Source organism: Rhea americana, unplaced genomic scaffold (assembly GCF_003343005.1).
Source record: "Rhea americana isolate MKP2758 unplaced genomic scaffold, rheAme1 scaffold_7, whole genome shotgun sequence".
In the NCBI taxonomy this organism is placed as follows: Eukaryota; Metazoa; Chordata; class Aves; order Rheiformes; family Rheidae; genus Rhea; species Rhea americana.
In genome coordinates, this window is record NW_028186867.1 from 1,268,696 (window position 1) to 1,286,987 (window position 18,292).

At 38.9% G+C, this 18,292-nt stretch overlaps 1 protein-coding gene across 2 annotated transcripts in view; it reads left to right on the forward strand.

The window, feature by feature from the left end:
* ARHGAP6 (Rho GTPase activating protein 6) overlaps positions 1-18,292 on the forward strand; it is a 167,449-nt gene that overhangs the window by 135,876 nt on the left and 13,281 nt on the right. For both annotated transcript variants that reach the window (XM_085321476.1, XM_085321477.1), the window contains exons 5-9: positions 2,606-2,801; positions 5,706-5,761; positions 9,265-9,415; positions 10,589-10,737; positions 13,926-14,105. In XM_085321476.1, the coding sequence (XP_085177602.1) occupies positions 2,606-2,801; positions 5,706-5,761; positions 9,265-9,415; positions 10,589-10,737; positions 13,926-14,105 (732 nt within the window). The remainder of the gene's footprint in view (positions 1-2,605; positions 2,802-5,705; positions 5,762-9,264; positions 9,416-10,588; positions 10,738-13,925; positions 14,106-18,292) is intronic.

Sequence of the window (18,292 nt, forward strand, 5' to 3'; positions counted from 1 at the left end):
TGACTTTCGATCCACATCGTCCCTCTAGCCTTCATTTTCTTTCTCCTCTTTCCTTCCCCTAGTTAACCTCCAGTTCTCTTCGTTTTTCTTTCAGCTGAGTTTAAGGCTTACCCCCTATATTTAGATTCTGAGCTCTTCATGGCAGAGCAGGGACTATTACCCATGATGTGCAAATACAGTGTCCAGTAGGTGGAACTTTATTTTTCTTTGGTTACTGGGCATTGCAGTCCAAGTAGCATTGTGTCTGGTTAATCCTGCAGCCCTGGGGAACAAAGTGCAGGATCTCCTGCGTCATTGCTCAGCAATCATCTAGGTCTGGCTGAGCCCAAACTAATGGGTCTTGCCTGAATCTGGGCTGGCCCTGTGCAGTGTGTTGGTACTGTGCTCCTTTGCATTTGGAAGTTTTAAACCAGAGCTGGCCTGGATTTGGTGCTGCCAAGCGGTGGTGTRCTTTAGCTCAATGAACTCAAGATCACTCTCATAAAGCCAGCTCAGCGTCTCAGTTAATCTACCACCTTGAGAGACTGCCCAAGGATAACAGAGAACTGACTGCATTTATGTCTATTTTAGGGATGTGAATCCGACTTAAGTGACTCTGATAATAATGATCAGAACTAGGTGAGGATGTCTTACAAACAGGGAAGGACCAGTAAAGGCAAGGTAGGAAGGAGGGCACCTATCATATGGGAACTGTGCAGGAACTGCCACAGTGAGGATGGTGATAGGATTTTCAGGGTCACTCAGCATTGCCCTAGATTTACTTCCAGTGAAGCTCATGATACTGTAATCCATGATGTTTTTCAGCTGGAAAAAGAGTATAGTGAGCACTGAAAGTCTTGTAAAGTTTTGTTTATAATAATATATTGTTCTATCTGTATGCAACTAATTTTAATGTCTGAGCTCCCAAATCCTTAAAAGCAAAATAGAAGAATTGTTCAGTTTGGAATTCTACACACGTGGATCGTAGCCAGAAAATCTTACTTGTTTTTTGTTTTCTTTTGGCAGGAAATGATAAAGGGAATCAAGCAAAAGTATTTCTGAGAAACATTAGAAATCAAGATTGAAGCTACATTCAAAGGTTCTAGTAATTATTTAGAGAAGTAGGTCAAAAAACAAAAAAAGAATTTTATCTAAAAGCTTCAGAGTGTGTTTTACTCATAAGTCTTCCATAAGCTATAAGATACAGGTCTATACCTAATAAGTTAGGCTCTTATTTTAGCTGTTATGAACTAAGATTTTTAAAACTCAGTTGAAGTCTCAGTGGACTTTATATGAGTTGCTTATGAGCTGGAAATCTTTATAAAGTTCAGTTGYCCAGGCTGGTGGAAGACAGTGCCCCTAGAGGAGGAAATTCCCTGGCAGCTGAACGTTTCTCATTTCACAGACAGAGATTCCGTATATGTATGAAATACATATACACCTGTCAATAGAACAACTTGCTTTTAGGAAATCAGAGTTGTCAGCAAAGTCTTGGATTCTACGTTTTCTTTATCTTTTCTTAGAACAGCGTATGCTGAAGGTTACTGTAATTTGTTTAGGTCATTGTCAAATGCATTCTTTCTTTCAGAAGGAAAGAAAACAATTTACAATAGATACTTTAAATGAGAATTTAAAAATAATGTCTAAATTAAAAAAGGAAACTAACATGAAAACTTCTATATGATATAGTTAATATCATAGCTAAATATAATAAAGATTAAATTGTTCTTTTTAATTATTATGAGCCTAGTTTTCCCCTAAAATATTTTTTCCTGGTAAGTTTAATAAAAATTGACTGATTGTGAGGGAAATGATCATTTTGAAGTGATGGTAATTTTGCAGCTTGATAAACTAATCTTCATTTTTAAGTGTGAACATTAAAATATTCGAGAAACCTCCTGCTGCTTATGCTGCTTTATCCTGGACAGACAGTTTGAACTTTTGTCCCTTCCTGTAATCCAAACATGGTTTTCAAAGCTTTCATTAGAATTTTAATGATTATAAAATACCAAAATATCAAGACACATGAAGTAGAATTATCAAAAAAAAAATTACCGCTATACTTCTCTGGTGTATCTTTGGACTATGATAACAGAATTCTTTCAATCTTTGCAGCTGTATCTATTTGTATAATCAATTAAATGTATGTGGTGCGTGGATGTATATATATTTGCATCATTTTCACTGATATAATTGTCCAAGATGTGGGAGAAGCAGGAAATCTGGCTTTAAAATTTGCATATGTCTGCATGCACACTAATATCGCATGTGCCAAGGAGTGCACACAGACCCTGACTGATCCTTGTTTTGAAGTATGTGTAGACTTAGAGCAGTACAAAGGGTGTGCCAAGTGAGTGGAAAGCATTTAGGTTTTTTTTTATATATATCTGTATTCATTGTAGTTTGTAGCAACAGCCTGGAAACAGTCCTGATTTTCCCAGCCATTACACCAGTGCTATGTTTGTCTAGCTTCATTCATTTATGAAAGCTGTGTAGCAAAATGTACTTTCATATTAGTTTATTTAACATGTAGGTAGCCGAAAGTCTTTGTTAGGTAAGGGCCTGTGATTAGGAGCGTTTAGATTTCTCCAGCCGTTCTGATTGTTCACGTGTGTATCTTTTACAGGGCGCAATGTCTGTGGACTCTATTACAGATCTTGATGACAATCAGTCGCGACTGTTGGAAGCTCTCCAGCTTTCTTTGCCAGCAGAAGCTCAGAGCAAGAAAGAAAAGGCAAGAGATAAGAAACTGAGTCTGAACCCTATTTACAGGCAGGTTCCTCGGCTTGTAGATAGTTGCTGCCAGCACTTGGAAAAACATGGTAAGAACATTTCATTTTCCCAGAAGTAGCAGATACATTTTTATTATAATATAAATAAATGTGTATTAAAAAAAAACAGGCGTAAGCTTACCATTGCAAGGATGTCTTTAAAAGTCACTTTCCATCCTGTTTTGCCTTTGCGAAAGATACTGCCTCACAAATGATGACTTAGAGGATGTCTTCCCAAATTGAGCAGCTATGCTACAAGCTTGCAAAGTGGCCCATCCATCATGGGGGAAGAGCTATTTTTTGGAGGCCATTCATCTTGTGCTCCAGTGGTCAGCTCGGCAAAAATGGCTCTTTACACCCCACGGGTTCGCCAATACCTTGAGAATGAAAAGTCTGAGATGTGCCAGTCAGCCAGAAATCATTGTTAGCAACCAGTGGATCTTACAGTAAAGAGCTAAATGTAGTTTATATGACAGTGCAAGACTTTACTAGATACAATATTTGAAGATAGAATATGGAGAAACAAAAAACCTCCACATGCTAAATTATATTAAGCTCCGAAAACTTTTTTTCTCCTCACTACAAGGCTTCCTGCTCAGTTTGTCCCTGGCTTGGGTCCTACTGACCAGCCTCAGGCTCAGGCCTGCTTTCTCTGAAGTGAATTATAAGCTCATGCCAATATTCTTCTTAAGTCTGCCAATATTCTTCTTAAGTCTTTATAATCTTTCTGGAGCTCCTGTTCAGGCACAAATCTCCCACAAGCTTTCTGTAATGCAGAAGCAGTACTTAATCAAGGTATCAGTTCAACATCGCTCCCACTGTATCTTTGTCTCATAAGGATGTTTTATAAAAAAATTGAAATGACTTGGCCACAGCAAGACAGAGTTATTGTATGTCCAGATAGTAAACAAACCATTAAGTTATGGTAACTGCAATACCAAATGACATGTTTGATGCCTAATTTGATGAGCAAGAAATAATTTACTGGCTCTGAAAGAAAGACTATTGCAAATGAGGGACTATGATTTAAACAACAACACCAAGCTTTTATAATACATAACTGAAAACCACATTGCTTACAAATACATAAAGGAAAACATTGTAAGCAAGTCATCAGTAGCTGTTGTAGAGATTAGATATCATGGCCACCAAGTAAGTGTAGGGCTGATTCAATTTGAAATGAATGACCTTCATCCCTTTAATCCAGGCTAGCTGACTTTGGTGAACACCAAAGTGTCTGAGTCAGCTAAAAAGGCCATCTAGCCCAGTATCCTTTGGATACTGTGATTTTATCACAGAATTACAGAATCACAGAATGGTTGAGGTTAGAAGRGACTTCTGGAGATCATTTAGGCTAACCTCCCTGTTCAAGCAGGGTCATGCACATTGCAGAGGACCCGTCCAGGAGGGTTTTGAGACTCTGCAACCTCTCTGGACAGCCTGTGCCAGTGCTCTGTCACCCATACTTCCTATGTTTCAGTTTGTGCCTGTTGCCTCTTGTCCTGTCGCTGGGCACCACTGAAAATAGTCTGGCCCCATCCTTTTGACTCCCTCCCCTAAGGTATTTGTAGACATTGGTAAGATCCCCCCTCAGTCTTCTCTTCTCCAGGCTGAACAGGCCCAGCTCTCACAACCTTCCTCATAAGRGAGATGATCCAGTCCCCTAATCATCTTCGTAGCCCTGCGCTGGACCCTCTCCAGTAGCTCCATGTCTCTCTTGTACTGGGGAGTCCAGAACTGGACACAGTCYTCCAGATGTGGCCTCTCAAGGGCTGAGTAGAGGGGCAGGATCACCTCTCTCAACCTATTGAAACAACACTCTTCTTAATGCAYTCCAGGATACTGTTGRCCTTCTTGGCCACAAGGGCATGTTGCTGGCTCAGAAACTTGAATTTCTCTGATGGGAATCTGCACCTCCAAACACTGCAAAGCTACACATCTACAGCAGGGCAATGTAGTCTCATGGCTGGAAGGAAWGCATTTGTTTTACAAGGTTATTTTACATTTCCTGTATGTCAGTAAGGGAGATCAATGCTACAGAATAGACTTTGTCAAACTATGAATTTTTAAAAGCTTGTAGGTAATCTCATTCATTTTTGAAAATGATAATGATGTAAAATGGTGTTATGTGCACAAGTGTTTGAATCTCTAAAATTTCCATTCACATTCTCACTGCTAAAGAGCACAGTATCTCATTTACTGTCAAATTTTTCAGTTTCTGTTATTTGCAGCATTTATCCCATTCAGTATCCACATATTACTGCTTGTTTTGATATTCTGGTAACACTTGCAGAGCCACAAGAAGGTATGAACTAGTTCCTCATGGAACAGTAGGCAACACTCATTCCCAGGTAGCTTCAAGTCTAAATGCTGTAACAAGCAAACGTGCTGGCTGCACTTTGCCTCAAGTACAATAGTACTTTATAGCTATCCCTTTACATAGTAACTCTTCCTGCCCTATAAAGTTTGTACAATTCCCAAGGCACTCACTCTGCCTGAGTGTCCTGCTTGTGTCCGTTTCAAGGAAACGCTCAGCTTTGTAGTGATAGGTGGTACAGAGCCAGGGGGCAACCCAAACACCACATGCTTTTCAAAGACACAGCTCAGGGTCCAAGTATTCAGCTATTTCATTGCCTGTTTCCTTTGATATCAGTCCTGGAAGTRTCATCTCCAAATACCAAGCAGTGCCTCAATATTTCAGAATGGCATCACAGGAAATGTCACTTAGATGCTGTTTTGCAGGTTAGGTGATGTGAGGTCCTTAAAAAGCACACTGGATGACTACTTATTCCAAGACAGCTGAGGTTTGCCTCAGTGTGGTAAGTATAYGAGTTTATAGAGGAATATGTTTTTTCTACTCTTAAGTACACAAATAGCCAAGATTGCTTTGATTCAGTGCAACTTTCAGCAGAATATTAAACAATAAAACAGTTCTGTAATGTGTTATACTTGCAGGTCTCCAGACAGTAGGAATATTCAGAGTTGGAAGCTCAAAAAAGAGAGTAAGACAGGTGAGTGGATATGGATGCAAGTGTCACTGCTTTTCCCTCATCAGCTAAAATAGAAACAAATGTGATTGCTTCCTGTTAGGTGATTTCTTCCCCATCCCTTACTTGATGAAATTATGGCTTTTTGTGTCAGTTACTTTACTGTGTTTATAATAGCTCATAACAGGCCATTTCCAGTCATCTTTTGCCTTTGATGAAATCCTTGTCAGGATCTCAGCAGGTTAACAGTCTTTGTATGTTTTGCTCTGCAGAAGTRACAGAGAGTTGGAGATCTGAATAGACTACAGTGATGAAATTTTCCAAAGGTTACACTGTAGGGAAAAAAAAATGTTGGCTGCTAGTTTCATCTCAGAAACAGCTGAAGCTCCCAAAGTAAACCCAAACTGTAAATCTTTTTTGGAAAACTTACAGTATGAGAAAATATGCAAGCAGAAAACAATCTCTTTGACCCTCAAATTGCTGCTCCCAAATTTCACCTTTCTTTTACCCCTRTTAAGCTTCAAGGTCAGAGCAGTCCCATCCAAGTCCTAGTCTCAGCCAAATGTTGAAAAAGCAAAGATAGTGTACRGTTAGGTTCCAGAGACAAAGGCAGAAGTGGGTGTTCCCTCCGTTGAATTATTTCATTGTTATTCCCAGAAGTCCTGTGCATGYTGAAGTGACAAAATAGTAGAGAATAGCACTTTATGTGAGTCTTAATGAAGAAGATGAAAAGTTTAAAAGACCAAGCAGAAAGGAGTCCCCACAGTAAGATTTGTGTTGCAAAACTACACAGCATAATGGTTGGCTCTCTGGAAAGTTACCTTGAATAGCTAATCTGACTCCATTCTGACTGGTGGGACAGCATAACCTCTTGATCTGTAGTTTACTCTCTACCAGTTTCTGTTGCTGAGTGGCTGATGTACTACAAAAGTATGGAAGAGTAAGTTGCCTGACATTTGCGTTGCAGGCTTCAGTGAGAAAACATATATTATTATGCAGAGATAAGTACAATTGCATCATACCTCTGGAAAAAAAAAGAGGGCTTGTGATCATTTGCTTGTAAGCTAAGCATCACTTTTAACATCACTGACTTTCACCAGTTTTGCTTTTACTATGTTTTCAAAAGCTGAGGAAATCAAGAGATTTAGCTATTTATGTATTCTATTACATGGACTAATTTGTTGAATTAGGTGAACTAATTTATTTTATTAAACAACATGGAAGTGTCAACTTGGCCCTTGCAGTTACAATAATAAATGCTGTCAACATGAACACATAGGAAAATCTGGATTCAATTAAAATTCCTTTCATTTTCTGAACCATGGAAAGCCAAACCCAATACTCAAATTTTGTTGTGCTTTTGCAGCTGTTGATTAGTTTTTCTTGTATAGAAAATAGGCATAATTTTGCACCCCTGCCTCCTCCCAGTTAGAAAATGTCCTCTTTCAACTGCATTTTGTTGCAATAAATAAATAAGTAATAAATGTGCCAGCAGGGTTTGCGATTGCTGAGCAGGGAAAGAAAATCTAAAGCAAACTTGTCTGTTACAAACCAGCATAGAATATTTTCACAATCAGTGGGGTATAGCATAAAGATTCCCGTGCTAGTGTTGGCTCCGAGTGCTACATGTGGTATGGCCACATGCCAGGTACTATCATTTGCCCAGAAAAGATAAATTTGCATGAGCAGAGTAAGGTTGCTAAGTGGATGGAGGGCAGCCCTCCCCATAGGGCCTAATGGCTTGAATGTTGCTGGCTGCTGCCTCTCCCAGCTAGGATGGTCTCAGCTCCCACGTCTTGCACACCAGTGGATAMTCTAGTTTCCCAAGGGCACTTTCCAAAAGCATTCAGTGCTATTGAAGTCCACAAGAATTAAGGTTTAAACGCAAAAAWATATGTTTTTTTCCACAGCTGTCATAGCTCAGCCTGAAACGTGTCCCTGTTCCACCGATGATTATTTGATATTGGGCTAGTTATGCTGTCTAGATCTCATGGGGCTAACAGATCAGAAGTGCTATATTGAAGGCTGTAGCAGCAATTTATGATTCAGACAGCTATTTAGGAAGTCCAAATTCCTAATKCAGTGCTAATCTGTTTCCTCAGTTGCTTCTGTAGCTGTGCAGATGCAGCCCTCTGGATGGAGGTAATTGATGGTGTTGCACAGTGATGTTCAAAATTTAACACCAATCTGAAAAACTCCCAGTCTTAATAACATACTTAATTAGTGATCATTAATTATGATTAATTATGATGAYTAGTACTGATGATATTAATAGTAGTCTTATGTAACAAATTAGGAAGGAGACTCCAGCTTTTATAGAATGTCTTTCACACCCAATACACTTGCACACTTGCAACAAAAAATACAAGATTTTCTGCATTCCTACACCCTATTTACACTCACATAGATTTGCCTGTGATCAAGATTTGCCACAGATTATCACAAGCACGTAGTTTGTTTGTATTTTATCTTCTTTCTTCCCTACAATATGCCYGTAATACATTTTAATCCTGCTAAAGGAGGCTGATACCTGAAATTTCCTGTTGTTCAGTTAGATTTGGCTATAATTATTTTCAAAAGAAGTTACATGTGAGATCATGATTCCTCRTAATATCAGCAAAGATAAGAAATTCTCCTTGGAAGTACTTTTAAAACTATTTCAAAAATTAACATGACAGTAAGAAATGGAACTCTTGGCCTGAAGAAAGTATGTGCCAAATTCTGCTATTGATGCTGGGAAATCTCTTCAGAAAGTCAGGTTTTAATCTTTTCATAAGGCTTGTCAGATATGGGAGAGTGATTTCTTCTGCCTTTGAGAAGTTTGATGCCTTCAATTTACACAGTATTTTGTCTGGGAACTGTAACTGGAAAAATAGCAGTAGCTCATGATGGTTTTAGTTTGGTGTTTGTTAGCTCCCTAGTGRTGATCACTTAGCAAATATAACTAAATCAGGAAAATGGAACAGGATGTGTGTGGACAAGTGCCATGAAGTCTTAGTGAACCTGGGTACTTGCTGCTTATGTTCARATTGCCATTTTAATTCACACAAGAAATGTGAGTTCGGTGGCCTTTAACGCTGTTTTTACTATTCTTATTAAAATTTTGGTRCAAAAACAATTATGTCATGAAATATGCCTTTCAGTCGTCTTAGTCTGATCCTGAGATCTTGGAACAATGCAGTAAGGTACAAGAAAGCCTGTCTTGCAGATTTCCTATTCTCCCTGGTGTCTGTCTATGATATTAATCTCACATTTCTACAAACATTAAATTTACTTATATGCYTTTTATCATAAAAAAGTGCCGTATATGAGTTGTAAAGAAGTGTTTTATTACAGTCCAATACAAACTTTAAATTCTGTATGAGAGGATAAGCAGCAATTACRCAATTACACATCAACTGTAACTAGTCTTCTGCAATCTGGAAAGCGTAAATGGGTACACATCTACATCTTAAAATATGTTCTCTGTTGGAACATACTAATTGGGACAATGTGGAGTAACTGGTTTTTGTCATGATCTTTTTCAGTTACGTGAGGAGTTTGACCGAGGTGTAGATGTTGTGTTAGACGAAGAGCACAGCATTCATGACGTTGCTGCTTTATTAAAGGAATTTCTGCGTGACATGCCTGACCCACTTCTCACCAGGGAACTTTATACACCTTTCATCAACACTCTCTGTGAGCTTTGCGGCATCTTGATTTACTGGTTTTCAAAAGTTTAGCTCTTTGAATTCTGTAATCTCCACTATCCATATTATGTTTTCTGCGCATTTAATTCCCTAGCCTTGGTTCACTCCAAATATTTGTATTTTATAATTTGCTAAGGTCTTTCCTTGGTGTTCATGCTGTGTGTAAGTGTAGAGCAGAAAACTAGAACAATAGAGATTTCACTTGTATCTACTGATACATATTTTTATATTTGTATATAGGATGTGATTTTTGTGATTTGTTAAACTCTGATCCTGTCATTGATTCTGCAGTAGCAGATGACAGAATCCCATTTGAATCCAGTYACTTTAGCATAATTAATGCTTTTAATTTTTGTAGCTGTTCATTGACCAAAATTCCAGTCTGGTTTCAAAAATCTAGCTTCAAAAGTTTAAGTTCCATGAWAATTAATGGTCCTCAGAGCCTTCATATTACATACTCCCAAACATGTTGGCCTATGCTAGCAGCTGGTTGCAGAATTTCACAGATTTGGGAGAAAATAAACTTGGACCCTTCAAGCTTAAGCTGCTGCTTGGTATGTGTTCTTCAAATTCTTCTGAGGCCTCKTGTGAGAGGTTCTGGCTTTGCCCCACCTTTGCTACTGGCTACCATTGCATTTTAGGTAGTTAAAGTGATGGTGGTTGAAGAGACTACAGAAAATGTAGAATTTCCTTGGTCTTTCTAGTTGCTTTTCCAGTTTCCCAGTCCCACTGTAAGACATGAAACAGTAGGAAAACCAATTTTAAATGGCTAAAGCATAAACTGGGCTGGAATGCTTCCAAATCATGTCCTGTATAACAGTAGCTATACCTAAATGAATATAATAAGTACAAAATCAAAACAAATTTTTGTGTTCAATGACAGTGGTGGAGTATGGAACATGGATGTTCATCTCTCCTGTAGAGTAGTAAAAGCTCATTTGAACCTGTGAGCAAAAATCTGATAAACTAAAACAAAAATCCTTTAGTAAAATTTGTTATATTTCTGATATTTCCTTAAAATTTTCTTTCTTCTGACATTATAAGGAAAATGATCCATTAACAAATCTATTCTTATGCCTTCCTTTGGGCTGGGAACAGTATATTTGTTCTGCATTTAGGCTAGTTGGAGTGCTTTTCTTAGAATGTATTTTTTCCCTCTTAGTATTAGAGCCAGATGAACAGCTAAGCACCTTACAGCTTCTCATTTATCTCCTACCTCCCTGTAACTGCGATACCCTACACCGACTGCTGCAGTTCCTCTCCACAGTGGCAGGCCACGCAGAAGACACCACAGATAAAGATGGACAAGAGGTGAGCGCAGGTCACTTACATCCTTTGATGTCGCTTAATTAGCRGTCTAAAAAGAATTCTTTAAAGCTGCAAAAGAATCACAAGGGTGTCATACCCCTGAAAGTTGGGAGGGATTTAATATTCTTGCTTGCATATTTACCATTTAGTTGTTTACAACACTGTGTTTTTAGGGCTGCGTGACTTTAGTTTTTGTATGATTTAATCAGTAAGGCATCCATCACTTCCTCTGGGAGATTCACAGCCTGATAGACCTTGTTGTTAAGAGCATCTAATGTTATCCATCCTTTTTTTTTCACTTGTTTTATCCTATTATATTCTATGGAAAAAATACTCTCATACAAAAGTGCAGCGCATTCAAGGGTGTGCTTTTTCATTCTCCCTTCATTCTTTGATATTCCTTTCTTTTATGGGCATAGCAGTTCRTTTCTCTGTTCATTTGGTTTCTCTGTGTGCACTCGGCAATGAGAAATAAAAAATAAAAGACAGGAACTCCAGCTCCCCTGCTTTCACCTGATGGACTTCAGGAATTCAGCAGAGAGGCTGGAGTGCACCCATCCCATGGGGACAAGAATACCTGTAACTGTCTTGCTTAGGAGTACTTCTGAGCATTGAGACTTGTGCATTTGAGCCCCTCACACCCAGAAGATCTGAAAATCTAGGCTTCGCATTTCCTACTAGGAAAATGCTTTAAGGAGTGGTCTGCTCTGCAAAAAGTGGCAGCTATAGTATTTTTGAATGCGATGGATACAGTCTGTCATTGCTCAACAGAATTGTACAGGTTTATCTCTGTGARGGACATTTCTGTCCTTTGAACTGCAACAGAGACTAAGGTGTTTGTTTGGGCACTTACCTGAGCAGGTTACTTCTTAGATGCTGTTGAAACTCCTAGACAGTGTTGTCTTCCAAATGGAAAACCGTGGTGACTTCTCTCAATTGTGGATACCTTTATGAGTTGGCTGTGATTTAAGAGYAGGCACTTTGAAACTGAATTTTGCCCAATTTCTGCCTGAAGTCCTAACTTTCAAATGTGCTGGATATGACTTGAAGGCCTTTTTCATTTTAAAACCTACTTTAAATGCTATTATTTGCATTTGCAGCAAGGAGTTGGTAGAAAACTACACCACTGTAATGGAAGACATTTAAAAAGAGCAGCCTGTAATAATTTTACTGTGCTAAAAATGTTGCATATCTGTGATAACTAAGGTCTTGGTTYCCCTGATCCAGCAAAGAGCTCCCTGTTGTTCAGGAATGTGCCCAAGAGGATCTTATTGCAGGGCTAGGGGCTGAGGCTGCTTAGGAGAGTTGGTTTGGCACATCAACTGTAATACAGGCATTTTCATTGCCCTTAACCGTACGTCAGCTCTGCTGCAGGTACTTTGGCAAGGCAAATGTATGTAAGCCATCTTGGCAGTATTGTAAACATAAGGAATATTATGTGCAATTGGATATCTTTTATAGATTCTGCTTGCAATTATTTAAGCTATTCGTTAATGATTAAGTGAATAAAGGCATACAGGGCAATAGAAAGTATTTTATTGGACTGTTTGCTATCATTGGAAGCAAAGCAGGCAAGCTTTGGCACACAGGCCCTTTTCCGAGAGCCCTTCTTGCACCAAGATGAAGACAGATTGCTAACTTTAATAAAGTGACTCACTCGGTTAGTTTCAGTGAGTATGTTTGCACCATTTTTTAAGGGATGCCCTGAGACTGCCGTTAAGACGAGACTCGCTGTTTATGCAGACTRCTCGCAGATGCGGATCCAGGCACAGCCAGAGGCTGCCCCCAGCACGCTGCGGGCTCCACGTGCCTGTGCAGCCTCGGCGGCTCCGTACGCTGGCAAWATTGGTGCCCCAGCAGGCCATCCCGAGGGCAGCCGGGTGCCTGGTGCTGCGCAGACCGGGGAGGGTGCCCTGCTCACAGCTGGGCCAGGATGAATCTCCCACGTTTGTTGTGACTGCTCACATCCCTGCCTAGTGCAGGTGTCTTTTCAGGATTGCATCATGGTCCCACCAATTTAAAAGAAAAAAAAAAGATCTATGCAATCTAGCTGAAGTCTGTAAAAAATAAATGAGGTAAAGTTGGTTTATGGTTTTAAGTTCAGTATTCASTAATTGGCCAGCAACAGAAGAACTAAAATATTGTTTGAAAAGATTCGTTTTGTGCCAGTCATTTCTTGACATGCTGCTTTCTTACCTCTTTTATTTTGTACTTTGTTCTGGTTTTTTTATTATTAATTAATTAGTTCAGATGTAACTGAAACAAGTGAAGAATGGCTCATATGATTTTCTTTCTTTTAAAAACAAAGCCTGCAAGAAGTATTGTCAACAGCTGAAGTTCACTTAGAGTCTTATATAGTCAAACTGCTGGCAGCTTCTTCTGCATTCCCAGAATAGCAACCAAGTGGAGACAGAGAGAGGAAGCATGTGACCCTTGCTTTTTGCCATGTTAAAAGAATAGCAGAAAAACAAAGAAGAAGTATTATAATGACAAAATTGACAATGAAAATTTTGGTTTAAAATGTGCTGTATTATATATTTTTCAATCATTTCTGTCTAGTCTGCTATTTATACCAGCCTTCTAGCTCCTCCCAAATCAGATGACTATAGCTTCTTTGAGGACAGACTTGTAAAAGAAGAAGAAAGTCAAAAAATAAAAACGCAGCCAAACATTCGGCATGTTCCAGGAAACAAAAAAGCAAACAAGAAAATACTAATGAAAATAATAAGTATGCTCCTCAATTATCTAAACTGTTTAACTACTCAAAGGGGGGAAATTGTGTTTTCGTTGCTCTATTTGAAATCATCAGTACTAGTTGAAAAACCCAGAAATTTTCAGTATTTGATCTTAAGAGACAGTAATACATTGAGGTAGTGAACTAGGAAGGGTGTTCCCTGAATTCAAATGACGTATGCTACTGCTGCAGTTCAGGGAATTAAGAGCAGGGAGCATTTTTACCCTCTGCTGCTCCAGACCATTTGTAGATCTGTCCGGAAAATCCACGTTACTTATTGCAGAAACGGACAAAGTGTTCCAACATTTACAAAAGTTGTTCATTTTCTGTTTGACCCAGCACACACTTTTGGGTTTGTGAATGAACCAACTGCCAGATGTTCTCTGTATGTATATATACATACAGGTATAGTGTATACTTTAGGTATATACCTCCTCATTTCTACTCTGTTTTCTAGATTACTGGGAACAAAATGACATCACTCAACCTAGCTACAATCTTTGGCCCTAACCTGTTGCACAAGCAGAAATCTACAGACAAAGAATTCACAGTTCAGAGTTCAGCTCGAGCTGAAGAGAGCACCGCTATCATAGCTGTTGTGCAGAAGATGATTGAAAACTACGAAGCTCTTTTCATGGTAGGTAGATTTTTCTTCATGTTACTCCTGTGCGTTTCAGACTTCAAATGAGCAAATATCTGGCTGGTATTAAAATAGAACACGATGAAAAACTGTGGAAAATGTGTTGAATGAGGGGTGATTAGAATTAGTAAGCAGGGAAAATACCCTTTTATCAAAGAAAATGCTTTACAGTAAGGAATAATATTAAAAATGGATACTTGCATCTGGCCAGAATGGTTTCTATGTAGATAAAATATGTTCTTAGAAGATTTCTCTCTGGAAAAGATGCAATTGTGTACTAAACCAGCCTAAAAGACTGAAAATGCTCTTGCACCTCTCAGTTTCAGAAGTTGGGGGACCATTGCCCATCCTCAGGGCAACAAGGTCCTTAGTTAATGTAAGGAGTGACCTTCCTCAGTCAAAGAATTTCTTGTTGGCTGGACGGGGAAAAAAGGCTAAGCTTTCTTATTTGCCAGTTGCACAGGAGGAGTAAAGCATAAACCTGTGTAGATCCTGGGTTTTGTTCTCTTGCTGAAGGAAGAAAGGTCTTTTTATAAGGGAAGGTGATCTTGGACCTAGACATGTTCTTGCCAAATAATTCCTACGTGCTGTTGCTTGATGAAGATGCAGCTTATCTGAACCATGTTCCTGGTGCCTAGCAGTGTCAAGGACAGTTCATTCTATGGCCTTATTTTTTTCTCTTTCTACCTATAAAATTATTAGTCAGTTTAGCATGATTTGTGCCTGAGGCAGAGAGCACCTTCCTCTGGGGTAGCAGAGGGTAGTCAGACTTAGTGGTGGGTACCATCCTGTCTTCACTTTAGTAGGCATAAATGTTGTAAGAAAAACTGAAGTCTTGAAAAGGTAAAAAAAGAAAGTTTGGTTTGTTGTGTCTTGTGACTATGCAGCACTGGATGTTATACTGAGGTGATCAATTCCTAAAGCCTGAGGAAGAATGAAGACTGCTCTGGAAACCTCCTTCAGTGCTTTAGCAAAACTGGGTGCTAGAAAGTCGAGGGGCAGAAGATAGACAACCCTGGACTGTATTATAGCCACAAAGAAGCAGCAGTACAACCTTTTGTTGTCCCCACTGGGGAGGCCTTCACAGGTTGCCTGTCTGTGCCACCCTGTTAGCACCAAGGGGGAGATCGAAAGTCCCATGATCTGTGCCCACACATCTAGGACTGTCAGATGTAGAGTGTAAGGGCAAGGTGCCTGCCAGATTTCAGCAGGGAGAAAAGCATGACAAAGCAATTTTGAGTCCTGTCTATTGAGCCTGATTTTAGCCTCTGATGAACTTCGTGGTTTTGTTGTCTTTTCGTTATCACTGTATTGCCTTTCATTATATCCTTTGCATTATTTTTATTCTCGTTTCAGTGAGACACTCAGAAATCTTTTTTCTTTTTTTTTCTTTCTCACAATTTGAGAAAACTTTAGGTGCTATTTTTCCTTCCACAGCAAAAAAATAGCAAAAAAAATAACAGAGTTTTACTCCTGTGGGAAGTTCKACTTGTCCAGACCATGGCTGGCATTGATGAATTTGTTACAGCAAGTTTAAAATAATACTTGAGTAAGAATACTTGAAGTTTTCTATTTTTATTTCTCTTTATAAACATTTTATGGAACAACCTCATTACAGCACGTAATACTTCAGGTACACATTTAGACTTTTAATGTGGAAAAGGTGGAGCTTAGGGTTAGGTGAAGTTACATATGGACTCTTAATAATTGTGACAGATTTATTCCTCTATCTCTTCAATACTTGGATTTTTATCTGAAGTTTACATGCAGTGTGGAAGAAATAGAAGAAATTTTCTTCTTTTTTTCTGAAGTAGCTTTTTTCAGTTTGTGGAGAGAGATTAAAATCTGTGGATATGGATTTCAAACTAAGAGGCTACCTGCATGTGAGAGAAAGGCAAACCTAACTCRGATGTTCTCCTGAGAGCTGATTTGGAGTTCCTGTGAATGTCCAACAGAGGAGCATCTCTGGGTACTTTTACTCTTCCCAGTGCCATAGTTAAACAAACAACTTGGCAAAGCCTTTTTTCTAGGTTAACGTTGAGACTCACCCATGATACTTGATATGTACGATTGTGTCAAATTTCTTCTAGTTACTGTTTCATAAAGCTTCCACCAAAATTTAATTTCAACTTTTTAGTATTTTGTTAGGCAGCACAGAGAGACTTTGTATTCTGAAGACAATTATTCCAGTGCCTCCTTTGGTAATCAGTGCATTGATAGGAAAAGATCTGTACATTTGTTTGTAATAAAACTGATCATTTGAAATCAGGCAGCAGCAAGTTGTTTCCCAAACCCATACGAGTGGGGCCAAGCCAGGACTGCTGTTTATACTTGACATTTGTACTACTTGCAAAAAGAGAGACATCCGCACTGGAGCATTCAGCTACAGCTATAACCTACTATGTATTATTGCCAAGGTGTTTTTGTCTTCTGTTTTGTTTTCTTTTCTGTTATTTCTGGTTTGGGAGGAAGCTCTGACAGGCTTCAGCATTGAAACTGGAGCCACATTTGTGAAATTAAACCTTGGAAATTAGGATGTATTATGTAGCCTAGACCATAAACATTAGAATGATTCTGACTTATTGGTGGGTCAGAAAGGTTACGTTTGTCAGAGGAACCCATATTACTGGGGACTATTTATATTTCTAAGATGAATTCAAGCAATTCTCATTAACATCACCGATATGCAAACATGTGGATTTAGCAGAGAAGATGGATTCTTGCCTTTCTTCGTTGCTGTTCAGGACTTCCTTTTCTAATTCCTATCAATTACAGTGAGTCTTAGGGAACAAAAATGTTGTGCAGGAATGTGCAAAGGACTATTTTTTGCCAGGCTTTGAACTAAGGGCTAGCAGCTGGATATGGAGAGGCAGAACTCAACCATACATTTAGCCTTGTTGACTTGGCCTTGGTATGGGGGATGGAGACAGAAAGGGCTTATGGTTATGCATTCAGCAGCTCAGTCATRCGTTTACATCTCCCAGCTCCCAAATCAAGCCCACCACAAAGAAGCAGCAGTACAACCTTTTGTTGTCCCCACTGGGGAGGCCTTCACAGGTTGCCTGACTGTGCCAYCCTGTTAGCACCAAGGGGGAGATGGAGGGTCCCCATGTTCTGTGCCCAAATGCAACAGCTGTGACCCCTGCGTAACACCCACATCTCCCCATGCCTCCTCCCCTCCACTCCGTAGGAGCCCTAGCAGTCCAGAAGCCTCTGATCAGTCCCAGGATGTTCTCAGCAGCTGCAGCAGCTGTTATTTCAGCAGTACCTTGATTTCTCGTATGTCCTTACCCTTCTGACCATTAACCTTAAGTTTTCATCCATCTACTCAGCCACAAGTGCCAGTTGAGAAATTACTGGCAGAGATAACCATGTAAGAGTTCCCCATAAGTTTAAGTTTAAAATTACAGGTATATTATTTCTGTATTTGTAAGTTAGTTGATTAGACTAGAGTAAATTGGTCTACAAGAAGAAACCGAAGCCCCAGCAGCTAGCAAGGAGACCAGCAATACAAATCCATTTGAGGTGTCACAGATTAAAATGGCCCCCTTCATTTAAATAAAAACCCTGTAACCTGATCTAAATGTAAGCTCTGAGTTCTTGGATGTCCTCAGTGTGCTGAAACTTTTTTCCTATTTACTTTTATAGAAAGAAGATTTTTTTAAAATAATGAAAGATATAATTCTATTTTGCTGGAAAAGTCCATGTAGTAGATTCTTATGTATTTAGCAGCTTGATAYCAAACTGAGTAGTAAATTACACAAAGAAAGATGTGAACTCTGCTTTACCCTCAAATTTTATCTGGAGTTAATTCCATTTTACAGAAAGGCTGTCTAAATTGAGAAGTCACAGTGTGACAGGTTTCCAAAAATGTATTCCTATAAAAAAGAAGATAATTTATTTAAAGACTGGTATATAAATGCCCATYAGTAAGATATTTTTCCAGCTTAGATGCCAAATATAAAACTAAAAAACAATGGAAGACAAAAAGTCATAGGTAGTTACACATATTTTTTGTAGAGATTTGAGATCAATTTGGATTAAATGATGCATATCTTCATTTATTTCCAAATTATTTCCTCTCTTTAAAAAAAAAAAGTGTCCAATCTGTAACTTAACACCCTAAATACCTCCCAAACCAAGTCATTCCCCTGAGGAATCTATTAATAGTTCAATTCCTACTT